This window comes from Poecilia formosa, unplaced genomic scaffold (assembly GCF_000485575.1).
Source record: "Poecilia formosa unplaced genomic scaffold, Poecilia_formosa-5.1.2 Scaffold30, whole genome shotgun sequence".
Classification (NCBI taxonomy): Eukaryota; Metazoa; Chordata; class Actinopteri; order Cyprinodontiformes; family Poeciliidae; genus Poecilia; species Poecilia formosa.
In genome coordinates this window covers 2,563,577-2,588,553 of record NW_006799969.1, presented here as the reverse complement: position 1 = coordinate 2,588,553, position 24,977 = coordinate 2,563,577, and the positions used below count along the sequence as shown (strand labels likewise).

The 24,977-nt window shown below is 40.4% G+C and overlaps 1 protein-coding gene across 7 annotated transcripts in view; it reads right to left on the bottom strand.

The window, feature by feature from the left end:
• Window positions 1-24,977, bottom strand: part of LOC103136135 (regulator of G-protein signaling 6-like) — a 43,813-nt gene that overhangs the window by 17,705 nt on the left and 1,131 nt on the right. For all 7 annotated transcript variants that reach the window (XM_016670088.1, XM_016670091.1, XM_016670090.1 and 4 more), the window contains exon 2: window positions 22,411-22,506. In XM_016670088.1, the coding sequence (XP_016525574.1) occupies window positions 22,411-22,494 (84 nt within the window). In that variant the 5' untranslated portion in view covers window positions 22,495-22,506. The remainder of the gene's footprint in view (window positions 1-22,410; window positions 22,507-24,977) is intronic.

Here is a 24,977-nt window from a genome sequence, read left to right as displayed (position 1 = left end):
CTGAGCTATACAGTCAGCTATATATATATAGCTGACTGACTGAGCTATACAGTCAGCTATATATATATATATATATATTTTTTTTTTTTATTTTTTTATTTAATTATTTTTTTACGCACTATCAAGACTATATAAAAACCATGCAAATTGTTTTTATCACAGCTGCTTAGTGCAAATTTATCACAGCAATTAGCAATTTCAATAGCAGCATATGAGTATTTTTTTTCCCATTAGAAAGTATATATTTAAATCAGCATTTTGACCTTGGCTATTATTTTATCATCCGATTGATTGCTCCGTCAGAAATAAGCTTTGTTACACTGCTGTGCTATGCAACATGAAGCATTGTGGCACATCAGTCTTTTTATTGAAGATCAGATGCAAAACAATCTAATGAGAAGTAAAGAAATTAGCTTTGAAATTTGAAGTAGCTTTGATCCAGCTCTAAAGAATAAATCAAATCCGCCTTTTAACTAGAATTAAAAAAAGGCAAAGATCTTCTTGTTCTCATGTTAAAACAAAGGCCAAAATATTGGTCTTCCTATAGAGTGACAACAGAGGAGAAGCACAGCTATAGAAAATGTAGTCCACTTAATGGTATCACAGGTTTGTGTCAAGGGTTTCTGAAGGCTGATCAGTGCAGCTTGCATAATAAAAGCACTTTAGTCTGTGCTCTTTTTCGCTTATCAGAAAAAAATAAATAAAAAACAGTTTGCCTAAACCCTATGTATGTACATTTGTAGCACACATAAATTTGTATCCCTTTGGACACTCTAGCTTTAAAGGAGACCTATAATGTTTTCAGAAAGCACAGGCATAAGTAAGCTACATATGTATTCATCTTTATAAATTAGGGAAGTAGTTCTTGCAATGGACAGTGAAGGCAACGCTTAAAAAAAGAAAAGAAAAAAAAAAGTGCAACCTACCAAAGGAGCTGCTGGTCATTTTTCTACACTGCCTTACTTAATCTATCCTGTGTTCATCCAACACTGTGTGGTTTGGCTCCTCCACAAAACAGGACATAAGGTCAGACAGCAATGAACAATTATGTCTGCAGAGCAGATCATCAGGACTGACCTTCACTCCATACAGGACTTGTACAGGACTAGGGTCAGGAAAAGGGCAGCTAACAGCTCCGCAGACCCAACACATCCAATCCACAATGTGTTTGGACTTTTACCTTCAGGTCGATGACACAGAGCGCTATTCTCGAAAAACAGCCACCACAGAGATAGTTTCTTTCCCCAGAGTTTAGATGATGATACAAAACGTGTCATCGACTTATGACACAAACCTGTCTTATTCAAAACATATGGGGTATAAACCCAGAACTATTTGGAGAAATTGTGGAAAGACAAGGAACACGTTTCCTTCTGTGTGTGTGTTATCTTGGTGTGTGTGCGTGTGTGTGTGTGCGTGTGTGTGTGTGGGTGTGTGTGTGCTCCAATCTTGTCCTGCTGCCAAAACAGGGCTGTACAAAATATTAATACCAATGAATGTGTTAAAGAAGTAATGTGGGATTTTTTTTGTCTCCTGAATAAATGCACTCGATTTAAATGTTCCAATTGCCTAACTATCATACAGCAATAAAAGATCAAATGTATTCTACATTAGTAGGGCCTTTTATACATCTTTACCAGGGGAGGCGGTATGTGTGAAGAGTAAGCAGTTCATGAATGTTTGGGGCATGCAGTCTAACTTGTTTCTCAAAAATTATCACCAGCTCAAGATAACTCCACATCAGACTTTTACCAACTCTCTGTTGCATGCTTCTATATTTAGAATTAAATTAATTGGAGAAATAACCTAAAAATGACTTACAATCTCTTCCAGAATCAACCTTAAACAGGGCACAGCAGGAACAGAAATAGCAATCAAGTAAATGTGACACGTTAAATCCTGGTGGGCAAGATATGAGTGTAAAAGCACCTACTAAAATTAAAACACTGTGCTAGTTCCCCCCCCCCCTCGACCAAAAAAAATGAAATGGAGTTGTTAAAAAATGAGACCGAAGATGGATCCATCAGTAACAGTGCCATCAATGATTCAGGAGACTCAGGCTGAATGTCACTGCTGATTTTTGGAGCTATAGAGAAAATGAAAAATGCCCAGGTAATGGTTGAAACAAAGGAAGATATCCATCCTGGAGATGAGTATGCCTTGTCAGGGAGCGCCTGGTGAAAATGAAGAACTCGGTAGATTGTCTCAAATCAGCTCTTTTAGGTTTTATAGACGAAACCCATAAAACTGTTCATGTATTTAGAACATGAGTATTTAGACAGCTGAGAATTTGTGGCCATGTTAGAAGCTGTAATTGAAGCAAAAAGTAGTTTTATGAAGTATTTATTCACACTGGCAGAACACAAATGAACACCACACTTATTAGACTTTTATTTGCAAGAAATTTTGAAAACATGTGTTTTATTTTCACACTTTTGTTCTATTTTTTGATGGTCTGTCAGTCATTGAACTGACAGACTGATGTAGGTAGTTGAAATACCCTGACGTTTGTGGCTGTACCATGAAGAAATGTGGAAACATTTATGAATATTTTTTGGATAGGCACTGTATGGACATTCTTACATGATTTCACTTAAAAAGGACACACATCTGAAGAGGACTTGAGTGCATAACTTTTTTGTCAGGTTCTTGTCTGAGGTCACACAGCCACACCTGTCTCAACAGCAACGTGCCCGCGCAAGTTTTTATGCAGGTTCATGCAAAAGCATAAAATACTTTTAGCTGTTTTCCAACATTAATATCTGTGTTTTTGCAAGAATGCAGAAGCAACAAGGCTCGCCGAAAGGAGCCGCCATCTGCTCCAGCTGCTCCGAGGTGTTCTGCCGACGGTGAGATTGACTCGGTGGCGCCTCAAATCCCTGATTGTGTTAAAATGTTTATGGCTTATAATTCTAGCGAAACTGCTGCTCAGTAACTGCATCGTTGCCAGTTGCCTCACGGTGTGCCAGTTGTTCTTGCTTTGCATTGGGCAACTTACTGTGTGAGCTAGTTTAATACAACATGTCTTAATTGGATTGCAGTCTAAGCTGTTTCTATGGTTTGGTTTCAAGTAGTTTGTATCTTAAAGACATCAGTTAAAACTTAATACAAGTTTTACATACAGGTGAACAAAATCCACTAATTATATTGTTTTATTAGGATTAGGTTAAGTATAACAACATTTTTATACTTGCACAGATCATTCATTTTGTTGCATAAAATTTGATTGTTTTTGCTACTTGGAGTGTGACGTTTCGCCTCGTAACTTCTCTAAAGTACACAGCCTGTCACACAATCCTCCCCTCAATGCCACTTTGACCTCTGCACCATGCTGACTGCATAATAAAGTGAGTTCCAGCTGGTATGTGAAGCCTTAGGGGACTGAGGTGAGAATAAAGCCTGCAGGAGAGAGAACACACCCCTCCTATTCTTTTCATTTCTCCTCTGTACTACCGACACCAAACGACTCCGGAACAAGCCGAGTCATGACGAGGGAGCTGGGAGAGCTTCCCTGCTGGATCTGACACACTGACGAGAGCCAGTGACAGCTGCTCGCAGAGCTGCACACAGACTGGAAAAGCCAAGCTCAATAAGTGTGATGGTTGGAAACTCGGACTGCTTGGAGACGTGTGAATGAATCACATTTGCATAAACTCCCTCGCACACTGACACATATTCATGCACAGTCATGTGTGCAGAATTCGAAAATGAACCAAAACATAAACAGTTTTTTTTTATATTTCTTCATTTATTTATTTATTTATTTATTTTTTGTGGCTGTGTAAATGTGCAAATTGCTATCTTCCACAGAAATGTCCTACAGGGAAAAGCTTTTCCTTTCACACAACAAACTGTTTTCCCTTCAGGTCCTGTGGCTGAAATAAAAAAAAGAAGAAAACAAACATTTTTTTCCTTAGTGAAGTTATTTCCCCCCTGTCAGGATCTTTTATATATCAAGTGTTTTGTAAAAGTATTCAAAAGTGTGGTGTGAGTTGGTGCTGAACATTCCTGAGTCAACACTGTGACGAATCACTTTTCACTGCAATTCCATTTTGGGGTGAGACTCTGTTAGCTTTGCGAGTGAAGATGGAATCATAACCAGTCTTTCTTTTAGCTCAAGGGGAAAACAGTCAAACTCTATGGAGAACATTTGAGATAAACAGTTTTCAAGTCTTGCTAAAAATGACAACGTGGATTTAGGTTTGGACTTTGAATGGGCCATTTCATCGTGTGTATTGGCTTTGAACTTTAGAAGTTGTCATCCTGCATTGCCCTGTATTTAGTTCCATCACTTCCCGTCAACTTTGGCCAGCTTTCTTGCCGATGCTGAAAACTAAGTAGCAGCACCCACAATTCTGTCACCCCAATGTGCATGTAGGGCAAAAACTTTAAATTTGATCTCGTCTAACCAGATGACGTTCTTCAACATCACTCCTGTGTCCCCTGGAAAGCATAAAGCTTGTCATTATTGCTTTCTTTCAACTACAGCTTTCTTTTTGCATCTCTTCCTTAAACAACTCGACAACTCATAGCTTTGGTCAAAATATCTGCAGCTCCTATGGGCCTCCTGACTGCTTCTCTAGCTAATGATCTCCTTGTCTGACCTGTCTGCCGTGTTCCTTGATCTTGAAGGGGCTTTTAGTTTTCTAATGTTCTCTAACAAACCTCTGAAGACTTCGCAGAACAGTCTAATTTATTTAATTGCACTTTATTTACTTCTTTTGTGATTTCTAAATGGAATTTCTTTTCATGTTAAAACGGGGCCACACATTTTAGATTACTTTTCATAAAGTTGGTGTATCACAAAAAGCCCAATTATTAAATTACAAAGCATGCAAAAAAATATAAGGGCACTGTTATCTCAGTAATCAGGGCAGTGATGTGTTGGAAATGCATTATAGATTAGAGTTTAAAAATCTGAACCACAGCATGTGTTGTTGAACATCCTCATCTGATCCTCTGAAGCATGCAAGCATGTAAAATATTCATGACTGATGGAAATCTAGTCCCTTCATTCCAGTCAGGTGTTGACAGGTTGATTCATGTGTAATTAAATTACACAGCATGCATTAGCAGTCTTTACCTGTGGCGTCCACAGCAGAACAGCGTCCTAGCAGAAGTTGCAGGAGTGCATTGAGTCCACATTTAGAAACAGTTTGATTGCCAGCCCTCCTGGATGCTAATAGCATCCTTCTGAACCAGAAGGATTCTTCTGTGATACTTAACCTTCAGCTACGTTGGAAGCAATCAGACCCGAGTATGAATAAGGACGCTCCCTCTTGTCAGATGAGAATTCGTCAAGATAACATTGTTAAATTGCGCGTATGCCAGATCGGATTATCTTTCTAAAAACGCGAGTGGCATGAAAATCAGAGCAATTAAAAGTTTAGCCTCTCTAATAGGCCCGCTGGTTGAGCTTTCATCCTTTCTTTTTATAAGCTGGCAAATTTGGAACCTTATTTTATGCTTTGCTGTGGCAAAATGAGATGAAAGTCAGGGGTTTGACGTTGGCAAAAGTTCTTGCGATGAACACTAAAACGGAAAACAGAGCCAGGCGGAGCTCAGGCTGTGCTGAGGAGAGTGTAAGCCTGCCCACAAACCACAGTGACTCATCGGGTCACCTTTTGTTGATGAGACTCAAGGAGGACAGAAAAAGACCCCTCTCCTCTTGTAAACGTCTGTTGTTAGATACTCCACGGGTTGCTAAGGGCTTGAGTGAGGGGAGAAAATCGGAGTCTGCCGTTCCTCTTTAAAACAGATGGAGTGCCCCGCTCAGACACAGAGGCTGCTTTAAAAAAAAGAAAAAAATGAAGGGCACAAACTGCCTCAGACTGGACAGGCTGCTTTTAGAGGCTGGTTTGTACCCTGCTGTGTATAAATCTTTGGGTTTTGTGAGTTTTCGTTTCCTTCTAAAACAAGCTGAGGGACATTTATGACATGCACTGCAACAGTCCATGAAATGTCACTTTCTTCATTACCTGCAGTTTCTTTCTCTGTGAGAGATCACTTGCTAGCAGAAATTTACATGCAGAGAGGCACAACCGCTCACACCACCTGCATTTTAAGTGCCTACAGGGCTCGGCTTGAGCTCAGACCCCATTAAGGATCAGTGTCTTCAAAAGTACTGATCTTTTATTTTTAAAAGAGGCTCAGTGGAGAGCAAATTGCATGCAGAGCAAGGAAAATGACAGGTGGGAAGGTAAAACAAAAAAGGCTGCAGAGAAGCCACAAAATGGCTTTCTTTGGCAGGGAAATTTAAGGTGGGAAAAACAATGTCTCAAGTTTCAGAGGAGATTTTGAGGAAAAGTCTCATGAGCCGAGAAAACGTGCTAAAGGCTGTGAAAGACTTGAGAGTAAGAGAGTAAGAGTAACAATGAAGTTTATTGAAATTTGTAGCTGTTGAGCTGTTGAGAACTTTTTGAAAAGTTCATGGAGGATGAATAGCTGGAGATGCGTGTTCAGTTTCAGGCTTTCATGTCTCCACCTGCAGTCCTTTTCTCTCTCGTCCTCAGAGGAACTCGCGTCCTCTGCCAAACTGCTGGTGACATGGGCATATTTCTATGGCTGCTAATGCAAATTCAATTTCTCCAACCTTCTGGTCAATATATCTTCACCTTGACTTTTTATCTAGGGCACAGCACAACCTAACATGAACTAATGCTTGCAGGAAATTGGTTTGAGGTGCTGAAACCTCAGGACCATCTGTCTATCTTTGATGCAGGCATCGTCCCCTGACAGCGCTCCTGCTGGCCCCCTTTCCTCCAGGCCTGGTGGTAATTGGGTTGCAGCGAGGGAGGAAAGTGGATGAGTCGTCGAGCCTGGGTTTGTCTCGTCCCTCGTCGGACTCACAAGTCTGCTCTTGATGTCTGAGGCTCTTGAGACGAACTCCCCTGCAGAAGAGTCAACTTGTGGGTGAGGATGGGAATACTGAAGGTGCCTATAGGACTGAAATAGGCATACAACTTAACAGCTGGCTCATTTTAAGTTTGTCACAAACAGAATTTGTGTTTTAGTGACAGACTAAGAGTAGTAAATAACTGAGGTGGAAAGAAGGAAATATATTGTTTTCAGCTTCTTTTGGTTATTTGTGGGAAAAAAAGTAAATAAATCAGATAAATCAATGTCTGTTTGTACTCAGGCTCCCTGAATCAACACTTTATAGAACCACATTTTGCTGCAATTGCAACTTTTTCTGCACATTTTTTTTTTCCAAACTGAAATAATTTCAATGAAGTCAGAGATAATGAAGAGTATTTATAGATTTGCTATTGGATTTAGGGACTGGACTTTAACTGGGCCATTCTAACACATCATCACATTGATCTAAATAATTATTTTATAGTAACGCTTGCTATTAGGGTTCCTCTGCTGAAAGAAGATGAACTCAGTTTTGGTCTTATGTGAGCAGAGCTCCTCCTTCCACATGTTGTTTTGTGGTGAGTAGTTAAAAGGACTTACGTCTTTCTTTCAACAATTGTTTTCTCTTTCCTTCTCTTCCACTAAGGCTACAACTGTTGTGTGTGACTAATAGTTGTCCCAGATTCCCCCATCTGAGTTGTGAATCTCTGCAGCTCCTCCAGAGTTACCATAGACGTCTTTTGTGATTGTGTGTGTCAGTGTGGGTGGATATTAATCTCTTTCCATTTTTGGGGGTTACATAGCAGAACTGTTGCTATGAGATGTTCAAAGCTTTGAAAATCGTTTTGCAAACCAAAACAGTAAACTATAATTCTCCCTCCACTTTATAATCATGTGCTGGTTTGAATTGGTGCAATTCATAAAACACTATTGAGATGCATTAAAAACAGAATATGAAAAATGTCACGTTGTATGAATAGTTTTGTAAAGCCACTGTGTCTGTCTGTCATTGCAATATCCACTTTAGCCTCTGTAGTTCATCAGTAGTGTGTGCATGTGTGTATAATAGCATGTAACAGCACTTTGCTGCCAAAGGTTGTGTCACATCTTAATCAGCTTAACCACGTTTTGACCTAAATGTTATTTTTCTTCTTTTTTTCTTTTTTTTAAATCATGTGATGAATTCATAACACCATCTGTTCCTTATTCCTTCTCCCTGGCGACAGACTTTATGTTTCAACCTGACAAACATTTTAGACCTCAGCCCTAAATGATCCTGTTTCTCCTCAGCTCGGCTGCTTTTGCACTTCAATACTCACAAGGAATCAGTGTGTGTGTGAGAGGCCCTTGACCTTTAAATATGCATGGATTTTCTGCCATGGCTGCCGGTGTAGAAGAGGATTTTTACGGCTCCGCTGTGTGTCATTAGGCTCCACCCATCCTCGCTTTTTCTGCACTGCTGTACAGCTGGCACCCACGCACACAGGTGTTACTGCAAGACCTGATATCCCCATTACCTGCGCTGGATCTGAGCTACGCAGCACAAAGGAGATCCACGCAGACCCTTTCATACTCTCGTAAAATCAAGAAATCTGCATTTTGACTAGCAGGATGTTTTTGCTAAGAGCGGCCCTTCAGTTCTTATGATGAGCTATGAAGACATCTCTGCCTCTTACTGGATGACAGATTAGCAATGCTGGCAATAAACCCTTGTTATTCCCAACTCATATGTGCAGGTAATAAAATTTGGCCAGCTGGGCTCACATATGGAGGTGAAATCTCATCTCTTGGTGCCACGGGGCGGCAGGCAGTGCTGCACACTTGTAATATGCTTTGCTGCACTCAGTCCCGGAGGCGACGACTCCTCTTCCCGACAGAGACCTGCAGAAGAGATGTTTGCATCCCTGGCTTTTGTCTTGCTGTCGTCTCTCCCCTCACACAGCTCTATTATGGGGCAAGCAAATGAGCCATGACATGTTCGGTGGGAAGCTATGACAATTGTAGCACAGGTAGGAAAAAAATGTGCTTCATGGAGGTTTTTAAAACGGCCAATTGGGCTCACTGCCCAGGGTGACATGGGCTGGGGCGCATCCAGCACTGATAAAATGTTGCACTTCCTTTGCTTATTTATATGTTTAGTCAGTTGTGTTGGTGCCTGATTTGTAAGCTAATTGGAAGGTTTATTAAAAATTGAATCTAAAATACTTAAACTGATCAAACCTATACTGGATACTTGTACACTAAACAGAGATTATTTAAAACATGGTCTCATTTATGTCACCTTTATTCTATTTGTGAAAATGAAAAAAAAAAAAAAAAAAGCTTTTCCCACCCTAGATTGAGCAATCTAGATTGTCAATCTACATCTAGATTGATGCTTCTGTGTAAAAACAAGAAGCGTCAAACTTGGCCTAAATTATTTTTTCTTTGTGTTGACAATTCTCTTTGAAGTCTTACTTCAAAAGAACTGTGTAGTTTAGTTTTTAATGATTAAAACATCAGGTGTAATCTGAAAAGTTTTTTGCAGCGTTGGATTCTCTGGGAGAGTGTATCTGCGTGTATCTGCGTGTATCTGCGTGTATCTGTGTGTATCTGTGTGAGATGCTCGTCCATGACACAATTTATGCAAGAACCATCACTTGCTATGTTGCATCACTGGCAAAAAGACATATTGATGCCGAATGGTGGTATTACTGATAATCTATAGAGGTCCAGCCGACCACCTTGTGTGGAAATCTAATGCAATGCCAGGAGGCAACTGAATGTGCTCATAAATCTTGAAATGCTTCACCTAAGGGACTCAAAAATGAACCATTCATTACGTCCGCAGAGCTAGAATTTGCAGTCTAACCGTCTCACAGCTTTAAATTATTGAAAAAGACTTTCTAGAGAAAGGAACCGGCCATGCTTTGTGGTCTAATATCCTTTCAATATATTTTAAAATTAAGTGTATTTTACTGTCTCCCACCCAGCCACAAGCTATCTGCCTGTGACAGCAGGCTGTAATTTTAGCAGTGGCTTGCAAGGCCAATTTGCTCAGCCACACCTGATTTACAAGGACACATTAGTTGTTTTATCATTTTCTCCCCAAACATGGCGGCTTCTTCTCTTGGAAGAGCTCACAAATATTTTTTCAGATGACATAGAGAGGGAAGACAGACAGAGAGCAGGCAAAATGAGCTTATGTCATCTTTGCAATGCAAAGCTCACTGAAATGTTATCCAGTACAAAATAAACAGAGTCTAAAAAGCTAATTACCAGAAATGTTTGCTCATAACCTGGAGACTTAGTCGCAGTCTGTAAAAAAGGCCAAAGCCTGTCGCATGCAAATGAACATGGCAACAGTTCAATTCATAAAAAGGTTTCTGAGCAAAAGTTCAACGGCATGTATGAAAGCTTTTATGCCATCTTGTATGCTACTAGGGAAGTTATAGTGTAGCTGTAAGATAGAAGTTGAGGCATTGTGTTGTCTATTGTAAAAATATTAGTTACATGATATATGAGGAAAAAAGATTTCATTGCATTATTATTCTTAAACGACGCTATGACAACGTCAATTGTGAATAACAAACGCGTTCCTTCCAAAATCCCAAAAGGCCAGGTTACTATATTTAGATCCCTTAGGTCTAAATATAGTATAGATTTATTTTGGAGTGGTTCAAAACAAACATATCCATTCTCACACTCTGCAAAAATGTTAAAAAATCAACATAAACCAGAACCATTCACACATAATAGAGCTCAAAGTGCTTGAACCTCCACAAAACAAATCACAGCACAGAAGATGAGAAAAAAAAAATATGAATTAAATCTGCTATTCTCATGTTCCCATCATTAAAATCTTCGCCACTATCTTCTATATCAGGTGTGAAACACGTGACACTTAAAACAAAACAGTGCGCTAAATATTGAAATTCTGAGCAGGCATATTTCATGGCATTGCAACGAATATTGTAATTATTGTGTTACTCTGGCGGAGAAATGTTTGCAATTCTATGCGTCTAGCGAGAAATTGCTGACTGCTGGCCTGTTTCCTTAAGTCATTATGATGATTTTCAGGCGCAGCCGTCCTCCGTGGTAAACTGTTAAATCTCACAAGTCATTTGCAGCACATAAGACATTAAGCCTATTGGATAATCGCCTGCTGGGTGGTTGTTGTGTATATCTACCCTGCATGTCAGTGATGACAGTCTGTTTTATGGTCAGGAAACACTTAAAATACTACAGCGTGGCTTCTTCTGTGAAAGCCCTTTAATGGAGCTCATCTGTGTAATGGATGACATGTAATGAGTTATACTCTCAGGAGAACATTAAGGCCACATCAAACCCAACAGCTGCTGACCATTGCTTCATTCTCCGAAGTGTTCAGCACGTGCTCACTGTGGAAAACAAATCCCGTAATCATACATTTTTATTTGCGCCTTTCTGACTTGCGCAGCCACAAAAGTGTGGGAGGAACCCCCTTCAGATCCTCTCGAGGTGCCGCCCAAAAAGCATTGTTATTAGCCACCCGCGCCTCTCTGGATCAGCTTCAGTTCTCATAATTATTACAAGCTTAAAAGCATTTGGTGCTCCCTTCCTACTTTCTTTGCTGCTAATGAAGACCAATTTCCAACTGAAGCAAAAGGCGGTGGTGTCAAATGAAAGCCTGGATGTATTGGAGTGTCTAAATGAATTAAGCTCAAGTTGCATGACACTTCTAAGTAGCTGTTTGTACAGGAGGGCGGGATTATTATTAGTTTCACACAGTGTTAATGGTAGGGAGCTTCTGTCTTTATGTACAGTGCCTTGCAAAAAACAAAAAAAAAAACAAAAAGTCTTTAAACTGTTTCACATTTTGTCACCCACAAATGTAAGGGCATTGAGTTTAGATTTTTTGTGATTTTTGTTTTTCTGCATATGGGAATCTGAAAAGTGTGGAAAGCAAACATCTGATATCCCCGAATGAAATCCAGTGCAACCAGTGATATTCATAAGTCACATGAACAGAGTCGACCTGTGCATAATTTAATCTCAGAACAAATACAGCATGACTACATTCATGAACAACAGCATGAAAACCAAGCAACACGACCGACAGGATGCAGACATAGAAAAGTTAAATGCTGAGTTTGTTGGAATACAACTGATCAGTGTCAGGTCTCGTAAGAGGAGCATCAGCTAGAGAAGCAGCCAAGAGAGTCATGAGCCATGTTTTTACTGATCTTACTCTGCACAAATTTCAATTACAAAAATAAATTTGCTTAATGGACACGAAAAAATGTTTTTCAATAAAGTTTTTGCACTATGATTGGGATGGTTTTCAGCTGTATCAAAAATAGTGTATTTAGCAAGACTGCACACGACTAACATGTTCAACAACCGAACGTTACTACAGGTTGAAGTGTCGAAGAAGACGACCGGAAACGGTAGGAGGACGATGGCGCGGCATGTTTTTTTTTTAATGACTTATTGCGAGAACAAACATATGTGTGACTTTATTCGCATTACTTATTTAATGAAAACGCAGCGATTGCAGATTTTTTTTTTATACTAGAGGAGTATCAACAAAGTCTCAAAAACAGATATGATCTCTCTTGAGGAGTTGCAGCGATTCAAATCATTAGGAAAGATCTAGTTGTGATGCATTCCACAAATATGGACTTATTTGAAGCAAGGTAAATCAAACGTCATGAGAAGATATATTTGCAGCTTGCCACAAGCCAAAAACCAAGATTGTGACAAGAAGGTGCCACCTACTTCCTGATGTGTGTGTGTAAAAATCTCACACTGCACATCACGATGACAACATCAACCCTGTGGCGAATCTGTGGGGATTTATGGATAGTTAATGACATGACTTGAAAACTGATGTTCACAGATGTTCTCCTTTGAATGTGACTGAGTTTTATGCTTTTGCCAGAGACATAACAATGTGAAAGATGGCAACAATTTGAGTGTCCACTTGGGTGAAAAATGGCAGCCATATGCCACAAAACACTTGCATCTGTAATTGCAGTAAAAAGTGCTCTACTTTGCACTTCACGATTATGTATTCACATGAAAAGTAAGAGAAAACGCGAGAAACCCTGAGGGGTGTGAATATTTCTGCAAGGCTCTCCTGAATATAGATTTGTAGGCAGTACACTCAAATCAACCACTGTCCTTTTTTGCCTGATAAAAGACAATCGGATCTCTGTTACTTGGCCTCTGCTCTCAGGTTATTGACATAATAACTGGAGAAGAAACTGGAACAGGAACGCAGCGAGGTCTGCCACGACTGCTTCAACATTCAGCATGACACAGAAGAAAGGGAAAAACCTACAAAGGATTATTATGTAACTCCTGCAAATAGTGACAAACAGTGCAGCCTCTGTCACGTCACAAATTCATTTTAAAATCTCCCAGCGCTCCGCAGGATAACAGTGTCATCCTTGACAAATGGGTTGCACAGACATTTATGACTCTGACTGCAGCTACACACACACACACACACACACACAGAGATGCTTGTGTAATTAATTTTTTTTAAATGTGGGGTTATAGGGTGGGGTGGGCTACTGTGCTGACAGTGTGGTTAACAATGAAATCCCAACAGGCAGGGTTACGGAGGCCGGGTTAGTCGAAGTGAACCGGAGCGGCGGGAACGCACGTCTCTGAGTCGGAACAGAACCAGATGGTTGGTCCTCTGAGCCATGTTTAGTCAGTCTAGTCTGTGAGGGTCATTAACATTCGGGCCCTGGTGACTCATTCCTGCTTCATCCTGAACCCGGTGACAACTACAAAGAGTCTCAGCGCTCCGACTACACACGGTCCGTCACTACCTGCGCCTCCGCGGCGCACAGATGATGCTGCGTCCCTCTGTGTCTTTCTCTGTCCTGCTCACATGAATCAGACACTTATTTTAATCAAAACACATTTTTCTCTCTCTCTCTCTCTCTCTCTCTCTCTCTCTCTGTCTGCCGACCTTTCAGATGAACAATACAAATGGCTGCGCTGGCAGATGGATCTGCAGTGACAGTACATTTGTTGATCAGAATGTTTCATTCAGCTGCGTCACGCGCTTTGTCAGCAGCAGTCATTCTCCGTCTGAATGTCGTGCATCCTTTTGTTGCTGTTTCGTCATTATCTAAGCACTTCTTTTAGTGCCTGAGCAGAGAAGGCCCACATGATGAAGCTTTCACTGATTAAATTATGAAACATAGTGCAGCCACGCCAGCACAGCTTTATTTTCAGGAGAGAATCACATCTCATCAGTGTTATTGGAAATACTGAGGGTGCTCAGCTGACCTTTGAGGAATTCTGTGAGAATTTGGCTTAAAAATATTACTATTACTATTTACTGTGTTAAGCATAGAATGAATTTATTCATGTGTTCATCTGAGCTCGGCTCTCCTGAGGTTGGAACATGAAATGGCAAAGACGTATTTATAAACGCACGACGTGGTACTCCCTCTCTGCGGTTCCCTTTTGAATAATGAGGAAACACGGCGCAGAGCATCTCCACGTCTGATCATGTGATAATCACTTTTTAATGCTCTTTTAAAGACGTAACTCGACAGGACAGATGAACCAGCTGACCCTACATTCTTATTGCTTAATCAGCCGTCAAATTTTCATCAGGCAAATTGAGTGCAACAAAGTCTTTCTGCTGAACTCACCGCAGTCGGCACGCACAAGTGATCTGCTTTGGCACTTTAATAACTGATCCTCGTCAGCTGTGGGCGCCTTGAAAAGAGAATTGCGTTTTCAAAGTTAATCTATCACCGCAGTCTAATGAGGCAACGCTGGTTGTAGGAAGAATAAAGGGAAACACGAAGAGAGGAGAGAAAAGCAAGAAAATGAAATCTTACGAGTTATGTTTGGTGATGAAACTAGCAGAAACCTCGAAGTTTGTGGACTTAGAATATAGTTGCAACTTTTTTTTAATGTAGGTCTGAACTTTGACTAGGCCACTAGAAACAACTAAATATGTGCTTTGATTAAACCATTTTGTGCTAGTAGCTCTGGCTGAATGTTTAGAGATGTAACGTTTTAGAGCTGACAAAGTTGAACCTCCATCCCGTCGAGCTCGTGTCTTCAGCTTCCCTTTCACTACTGAAGTACTCCCATAGCATGATACTGCCACCACCATGTTTCACCATAGGAATGCTAATATCACGGTTCTTTGAGTTCTTCACCAAATATTGAATTTTGCATTTATCTGACCAGACCTTTACAGTATGGCAGTGCTTATACTGAGGCAAACTTACACACATGTTAAGATCATTCATTTCTGCTTCGGAGCCTGATAATTGCAAGAAAAAGTGTTGTGAATATTTTCAGAAAACTCTCTCTGAAGCTCCTTATAAGTATAAGCTTAAATATACAAAAAAAAGCTTCACTGAGAGAGCAAACATTACTTACTGTTTTTTCTTTCATGTTTTTATCACTTCTGTTAAGAAATTAGATATTTTTGTGTTTCTTCTAAATGCTTTCAGTATCTCTTTGTATCGATTTGGTTTTCCATTATGTATCCATTTCTGGAAGGCACATCGATTTGCGCAGATAAATCTCGGCATAAAAGAAAATCCTGATGATGTAGTAACTGCTTGCTGTAATTTTAAGTTTCATTTTGTTCCTGATACATTATTATCCTTGCAATTAGCAACCGGACAAACATGCTGGTGATGCTAATTAACCAAAAACAGGAAATGATTAGTCGAGGTTAATATCAGTCAGTGATTTTTTAAAAATGCACTGTTTCCTTTAGTGCAGCACATGTGAACATCAGGTTTCAACAGAAATGCAGTACATCCAACTCATCTCCTCCCATGGGAGTTCAGGCTGCTGCTTCAGCGTCCAGCAGAGATTCTGAGGTTATCAACAGTACAGTCAAAGGTGTTTGAAGAGCGCTCTCTCTATTGTGCGACTTCATGCAGAGTTTTTATTCTGCATCAAGTGAAAGGTTCAGAAGGCTTTGGAGGGCTCTAAAAAGTGGGACACGGTGGTAAGAGCCATTCCCCCACATCAGCCACCTCTCATCTTCAGCCTCTGCATGCATGCACAGCGTTACACTCCACTCACCAGAAAAGCACAACACTGGCTGCATTATTAAATTCTTCAGGGCACAATGTTGACAATGTGCAGATAAGGAAGGAGTTTCCTTTTCCACCCTTCTCAGTCTTTCATGGATAAGGTGAATCAATGCACATGCGCCACATGTAGGCTGTTGAGGAACTATAAATTATTCTCCAACTACACTTTGCCTTCAAGATTTCCATGTTTCACTAAACAGAAGAAGAAGACACACAACGCATGACACAGACGAGAGCTGGTTACGTAAGACATAGAGCTTTGCACTCATGGTTTTTTATCTCATTGACCCAAGCAGGGAAGCAGCCCAGCAGCCCACATTTACACTTAGCATGCACAGGCACATAGGCTTCAGCTCATACCAGCGCCTCAGATAAAGGCTCCCATGGTGCAAGTGTTAAAATGATCGTGCTTGATAAAGCGCCGGGTGAACTCGTCCCTACAGTTGCACAAGCGATATCAAGAGTGTTCGGCTGCAGCGCACTATCTTAAGTGCACACAGGCACAGCAAACAGTGGTCCATAAACACTTCAGACTGAGGTTAGCCTGAAAAGAGAAGAGATAGTCCCTCCATGGGCCTCTTTAGAGAGAGGCGAGGGGGAGTGTGAGTCACTGGCAGCGGGAGGAAGATGAGCAGCGCAGCTTCCTTCTCCTGACCAAAGTGCTTCTGTTAGCCCTTCATATCCACCCAGCTGTCATCCCTGCTGTAGCTGGAGAATCAGTGGTGCAGGAAGCTGCCATTTACAGTTACATTATCTCTCTCTACCCAGCAAGCAGGAGACAGTGTCCAACTGGTGGTGTGCTGGCTGCAGTTTTCTATTAATTTCCATATAATTTACACGGCATCCTCTAGGGGAACTCCCTCTAAGAAACTTCCTCTTTGTTGCGTTGATCGTCACGCCAACAGAACGATAATCATCTGTTTGGATGGTGAGCGAGGTTCAAGTTAACGCTGACAGTAATTTCTTTTTTTCATCCCTCGGGGAATATTAGATTTAACATCCATCTACCTAAGTGATGTGACACAAGTGTGATAACCTGTGTTAGTCACCCCATAGCTGTTGTTACGGGAGCAAACACATTATCTCTCTATAATATCCACACCAGTAAATTGATGTGCTCAAACAATGTGTGAAATAAGAGGCTTTGCCATCAAGGAGGCCATTCAAGTCGTCATAGACAAAGTGCCATGCAAGAACAGATGAATGGAGGGGGAGAGATGTGATGTCTCAGAGGAGCCGATATGTTTCGGAATATGGAACGCTCCAAATGGGCTTCAATTATTAATTAGCAAGAAGCAGAAGAAAAGGCCGCAAAAATCAGTGAAAGATGAAAAGCGGAAAGATGGTTAAAAATGTCTGGCCTCTGCTCTGCATGCAGCAAGAGACACTGACAGAAGCGTTGCCGTTATTATGCTAGCAATTAGCATTTTGGTTCACTAATAGTTAGGTTTTGGTGTCTGGAAGGAACATTATGACAAGAACAAAAAGATCTTGACACTCAACAAGAGTCAGTACAGGCTAATGGGGATTTTTTTTTTTTTTTGTTCCATGTGTAGTTTTTCTTTTTTTTCTTTTTTCTTTTTTATTTTAGTTAATGGATGGAAAGACCTTTGAAATCTGCCATAACTTACTTAACAGTGTAAAGTATCATTAAAAAGTATTTTTCCTGCCGCAGATGGCTTGTATTTCAGTACATTTATGTATTTCAAATCACCAAACACATTTTAATATCAGAAAAATGTATCCTGAATTTATATATAATACAATTTCCCTACCAAATGACAGACGTTTCTCCTATGTTCTGTGTTTTCTACATCGTTAGATTATGGCTATTTTTATTTATGCGTTAATCAAATGCTTTAGAAATGTTTTTGTAACTCTTTCCAAACTGATAGATACCAATCACATTGTTTCTCATGTGTTCTTAAGGCATGAAGTTTCCATTTAAGTGATTATTTGGTGCTATACAGTAGTCAGCATTTAGAAATAAAACAAAAACATGATTAATCTGAGCTAATCCATGATTTAACACGGGGAACATGTAATTGTTTCATGTTGGACTGTGGAGATTTGGATCAATTTTTCTTGCTAATAAATAAACCATAACTTTGAATCTGATGTTTATTTTTATTAGGTCATTTTAAAGGTCATCCAAAACACTGAGGTTTGACAGAAAAAGCAAATACATCTGATATTTGTAATGAGATGCACACAGCACTCCCAAAACCAATTTGACTAAAATTAAAAACGAATTTGGATGCAATTAAAAAAAAAATAAAAAAATAACTACAATTGTAATCTTTTTGAAAACATACTGTCTACAGACATTTTCTCTTTACATTTATCTCCACAAAGGGGCCTCAGCCTCTACGATGGCCCGATGGAAAAAGGGAAAAATACATGCACTCATGCACTTAGGGGACAAGAGATGTTCGCTATAAATAGTTAGCGATCTTCACCCCATCAGAGCTGAAAGGTGGACTCTATTTAATTTAATTTTCCATCACAGTTATGCCTCTCTTCTCCGTTTCTTTGTTGCGTGCTGAGGTCGTAGTCCTAATCTCAAACAAACAGACAAAAGGAAAAGTCTGCTTGGTATGACGAGTACGTCTGCAACCTATGTCTGCGCACCCGTTCTTCTTTCTGGTTTTTTTTTCTCTGGCGATAAGACGTGGTGCATTTATTGGTTTGTGTTGTTCTACTTTCTTTTCCTCATGGGTAGCGAGGCAGAGGAAGACAGCGCTGCATCGCCTACGCTGCACGAACAGAGACAACCTCCTCCTCTCCAGAGCACTCCACATCTCTTACGGCTAGATACGTCACAGTCACCTTTGTCTAACTGCCCACGCAGTTAACTCAATATTCTTTAACAGAAAATGTGGCAGATTGGACAGTATATTCCTTTATGCAGTACTACCAAAGGAGATCCACTTTTGTAATGATTTTTGTCTCTATGAAATCACACTGGCCCTACTAACTCCTTACGGGTAGGATTGCGATGTTTTCCAGCTGACAGAGGCTGAGGCCTCCGGGACGAGGCTGCCAGTGTTTTCCCAGGCGGCAGAGCATATTGGCGGCCATCTGGCTCTCTGTGAGCAGCGTTCAGCCTTCACACTGCGCCGGCTTGCCCACCCACTGAATCCAGAGGCACTGGGTGCCTATAGCCCACCAAAGGCCCAGCGCCTCTCTTTAGTTTTGGCTACAAGAGTTAAAACTTAAGAAAACATACAAAATTTTGACTGCTGGTAAAGTTGCAGATCAAATGGAGTGTTGATGAAATATTCATGCTATTTCCCTCTTTTTAGATTTTACCACTGTTTGTTTCATGAATTTAGGTCTTTAAAAGTAAAAAAAATAATAATAAAATAAAAAAAAAATCAAAGCAGGAAGGGCACAAATTCCTGTCACTCTGAGAATAATCTGTCGGTTGTCACATCGTATGACCAAAACATGAAATGACTGATATTCCCCCAGACGGCCTCCTGACGAGCAAGATCCAGTCTCTTAAATGCGTCGCCTCCAGGCATGTGCAGCGTTACGTAATGAAGCCGCACTGTGAAATCCATGTGTTACAGCGAACTACAGTGTTCTCAGTTGTACGTCTTCTGAGGATGCATGAATGTACAATGGAGCATGAGTTCTTAATTCACTGCGATGCTAAAGTAGACACTCAACCATACACAAATGCTAATGACAACCAAGAAATACTGAAGTCAAGGAACCTCTGAATGTTAGACTTTGGATCTTTACTGTGTGGTTTTATACATGCAGAAAGCGAATTTAAAAAATGTGGATTGTATATAATCTGGCAAGCAAGCATTTATATTGGCAAGCACATATAGTCCATCAAAGCTATTAAACTGTTGAGGTAAAGCCGCTACGGAGCTTTGTTCCCAAAAATATTTTTGGGAACATCATCATGTTTTAGGTCTTCAAACAAAGATAATCTGGGTAAATAAGAACATGGTTTTTAAGTCATAAGAGAAATGGATATGTAAACCTACACGACTCTATGTGAAAATGCCCCTGCTGACAGCTACAGCTTTGAGTCAGTGCTTTCACTCTGCAGCTCTAAAAGCATCATTCTTTCTTTTTTAGATATTTGAAGTTGGACTTGCCACTGGTGGTGCTTAAGCTTTTGGTCGCAAAGTGATTAGTAGACATTTTCTTTCAGGATTTTCAGCTAGAGAACATAATACAAGGTTTCATCAATTACAACAGGTTGTGAAGGTCATGAAGTGGCAAAGCAGCCCCAGAGTATCAAACTACCAAAATGTTTCAAAGATAGTTTATTTTCAGAAGCTATGTGATAATTTCACATCAAACGTAACAAATAATTACCGTTAGCAAAGTTCTACTTTTATTTTGTTCACCTACAAAATATTTTCTCCACAATCTTGGAGATCTTCATGATGATTTTTTTGTTTGTTTGTTTGTTTTAAAAAGCTCAAAAACTTTGTAATCCTTTTGTCAGTTTGCATGACCATGAGTACATCTGTCTGCTTAGGTCTAAATTTGTCTGAGCTTCACAAGTTCAGATCTTAAATCAAGCAGAGATAAGGACGAAAAAAAGCTTTTCCAACATAAAAGAATGCAAATTTAACAAATCACAAATTTCTTTCTTATAGAAAATCCCTAATTGTAAATTTGAAACAGACCTTATCCATAAAGAATCTAAAAAAAAACAACAAAAAAACGAAATAATAAAAACAAGATGAAAGCCGCTAAATGAAGCTTGGTTGCTTCCTTGAATGGAGAACATTTCCAGTGCCAGATACAAGATGTCAACAACTATGAATTTACGTCTCATCATACAAACATCGGCTCCATCTTTGTCCTCCATGCCTGCCTGGATGACTCGTTTCCAGTGCCCACGCAGGTATTTGTCATGCTGCGCTGTGGCCAAAGTTCAGCCAAGCTGAACAGCATGTGCACAAGCACACCGTGCTGTGTGCTGCCCTTTCTTTGACACAGTGGCAAACCGCTGTGCCGCGGCACAAGCCAGTGGTGATAATGGCCTGTAGGTTGCAGTTGATTTGTTGCTGCGGAATTTCTGGAAGGAAATGTGACAATTTATTTTGTCACCGATCTCTAAGCTTTGGGTGAGGATGTCCATCCATCATTCCAGTTATCTCCTGTCATACACTTATCAGAGATTGGGTAGCAGAGATAGCAGCTCCAGGACAAAATTTCAAGCACCCATGTCCCCTTCTGCTCCAAGCTTCATTCAGAGTTCCTCAACTTATGCTTATAGGAACTTGTGTCTACAAAGATCAGAATGTGAACAGATGAGCCTTGATTTTTGGCTCAGATCTTTCTTCATCACGACAGACCAGACCGACATCCCTATCACTGCAGACGAGGCGCTGGTCTGGATGTCCACCTCCTCCACCATCCTATAATCGCTTGTGAACAAGTCACCGAAAAACCTGACCTCCGCTTGAGCAACAGACTCAATTATTTTTAAAACATCCTCACCTCAATTTTCATGTATGATTATCAAGAGGTCATTCCAGGTAAATATTTACAAGGATTTGACATTCTTACTAGGATTCACAGAGCAATATCAGTTGTTGCTGTCTTCCCACTTTTACTATCCCACATCCATATGTTAACAACTGATTTGACAATCTATTCACACACTGCCAGCATTTTTTTTTTTTTTTTAATTGGGAGATTCAGAGATAAATCAGGATTCATAATACCAGAGAGGGAAAAAAAAGCATGGCTAAAATTCCTCCAGTAGTCATAAAATCCTAATCACTAAATGGTTACAACATGGAAAAAAAAAATTCTTAGCCATTGAGGCTGATGCTGTCAACAATTATTTCACATCCTGTCTTTACTGCCCATACTTCCACTAATCTGTTTACCTCACCATATGAATGAAGAGCTTTTTGGCTCAGGGTGAAGCAGGAGATTTGGGACAATTTTGCAGTAATCCAAACAAAATTCTCAATGGTAGCAGCGGATACCATGGGAAATCAAATGAATAGGGTCCAAGCGTCCCAGTATAGGGCAGGGAATTTCACAAGCTATCTGTTGTGTGTGGGGAAATACCACTCCCTCATTGGCTGTTACAGATTCCAGCCCTGAAGACTTAGCTACTTCTCCCCAGCAGAATATGCACATAATTAGCCTCCAATGCCGCTAACCCTCTCCAATCAAACAGTACTGATTGAAAGTAAAGGCACCATGGGGACGAGGTAATTACCCCTGACAATGAAAGGATCCCTCACTGCCCAGACCCTTCACTGAAGGGATTGGGAGATTATTAAAATGTTGGAGGGCAGCCTGGAAACGGACACAGAAGAAGGAATATGGCTCTGAAGAAAGGGGGAAAAGAAAGAGTGGGGCTTGATTTAAGACGGCTGAAAGGAAAGACATCCTGAGCCCTCAATGTGAGACCGGTGTGTGGTTGGTGCACTTTGATACAAATGAGAGCACTGTTAGGCGATTGTTTGTAATGTAGACCAGAAAGTGTGCATAGGCCTACCTTTCTGTAGACAATCATATTGGGGGAGTCTTCCTCTGGTTCTGCAGCGCCAGTCGCTCCCTGATCTTTGGACCCCTCCGCCATTTTCAGTAAGGCCTGAAGACAAACAGAATAGCTACATCACCTCAGCTCATAGGGCTGAATAAACAGCATATAAGTCCCTTTGATAATTAATTTTTTCTTTGTCTTGACTAAATACATTTAGGCTGCAGCTGCAAAGGAGCTGGGTTTTTGTTTAAGCCATACCGTATTCATGACAAGCTAAAAAAAAATTATCCATCTGATGATGGAAGCAAGTTGGCTTAGAAACTCAGTAGTCATAGTCTGCTTACTTGCTTGTTAGCAAACTAGCTAAAGTTTGAACTAGTATCAGAGTGAGGAGAAAAGGACATTTAATCGAACAGAAATGCTTTGTTAATGGCAGCAGACAGATGAGAATAGTTAAACTGGCTTGACATTATACAAAGGCAGCTGTAAAACAGATCAGTTACAGCCGAGGTGTGTGAAATGCAATCTCTGAATGCACAACACTTTGGTCTGTGAGCTAAGTGGGCAATAGCAGCAGAGGACTACACTAGATGCAACCCCCTCAGTTACGTAGAGGAAACTTAAACTGCAAGCAACTCAGGCTCACTAAAACTGCAACATTAACAGATGAGACAAAAAATATTGCCTTGTTCAGTTGCTCTGATTTTAGCTTCAACATTTAGCCAGGTCAGAACTTGTTGTAAAAAAACATTATAAATGGATGGTTTCTGTGTTGTTACAGTGCTTCAGGCTGCAGGCCCAAAGCACTGAACAATACCTCAGTGTTAATGTTGACCATGTCCATCCCTTTGTGAGCAGTTTTCTGATGCTTCCAGCAGAATAAATGCAGCATGCCCCACTGCTCAAATCATCTAAAAGTGGTTGCTGGAAAGCAACAATGTTCAACCGTATCCCCAACAGCCTCCATAATGTTCAGACCTAAATACAACAGATTGGGGTCGGGATGCGGTGGAACAGGAAGTTTGTATTAATGAAGTGCAGCTAGCAAACCTATAGCAACTGTGTGTTGCTAACAGGTCCACATGAACTCAAAAACTCTAAGCAATGTTTCTGAAGCCTTGTCAAATAGGTTTATGAAGAATAAAGGTAATTCTGAAGGCAAAAAGCGGTCCATGTCAGTTCTCTTAATGTGCATGTAATATATTGGCCAGTGGTTGTGATTCCAGCTTAAGAGCATTGGTTTTCACATTTGTCAGCTTTTGATCAATAAATTAACTTTGCCAGACATTGACTATCATTTAAGCATGTGAACATTAAATGACGAAATGTTAACCATATAAAGCAGCATCGAAATCCTCTATAGTTGAGCTCGTACCTTCCTGGAAGACAACGTATTGTACTCCTAACATGCATGTTTTTGGACTGTGTGAGGAAGCTGGAGCACCCAGGGAGAAACAAAACATCCTAAGTGCTAATAACTGCACCAGATTGCAGACCAGAATGACATTAAGAGTTTGAACTGAGCGAACTTTATTTTGTGGCACTCTATTAGATCTAATTTAATGATGGATATCTTAGACTTGACAGCACTCCCCACATTAGCCGGCCACCACCCTGCGGTCTGAAATAAGTTGTTTTATTCACAGCTTTCAAACAGTCCCAGACACTTTGTCTGAGCTGCCACATAGACGTACTCCTAAGAAAAATAACTGCTTAACTCGGGATTTCTACAAGCTACACTTTATAAAGCTTCTGTTCATTGAAACAGCTACAGTGGAGCCCCGCTTATTCATGGTTGGTATAAGATTCACCTAACTGCAGATTTTTCTGTGGACTGTAACTCCCAACTTATTCATGGAAACTCAATTTTTTTTGTAGAGCATATCTAAACTATTCAAAGGAAAATGCAGCTTGGGAAGCTGAAAAGTCCTAAAAAGTCCCATTGCAGCATACACAAGACACAGCTATCATATGGAAGAATGTTCTTTGCTCAGATAAGACCAAAATAGAACTTTTTCAGCAAGCATTCAAATCAGTAAAAAACGACTCCTCTGTGACATATTGTGGTGGCAGCATCATGGTAAAGGTGAATAAGAGAGATTTGGAAGCTGTTCAAAGGTAATAGAATGATGGAGGGGATACATAGAGTAGAATACTGGACGACAATAAAGCCTGTCTTCCAGCAGGATGGTGACCTTAAAACTTCAGTCAGAGCTTTGATGGACTGGTTTAGAACAAAGCATTCATGTTTGACTGGTTTTTTATGACTTTTCTTTCCACTACACAGCACTATTTTCTTTTGGTCTGCCGCGTGAGATCCCAGTAAAACACAACACAACAACAACTTCAAGAAGTGTGAAAACTTTTGCAAGGCAAAGGCTATAGCTTCATCCTGTATCCAATGTACTGGCACATCTTCCGGAGGAGGATTTGGGTTTAAATTTGTTATGTAATTTTAGCCACAAATTACACAAGTTTGAGTGAGATGAAAGCAGAAATTGTCCATTTTCAGATTGCACAGCAGCAACATGCAAGGAGGCTTTGTAACCGCTGCTGAGCACTCAGGTGTATTACACCGC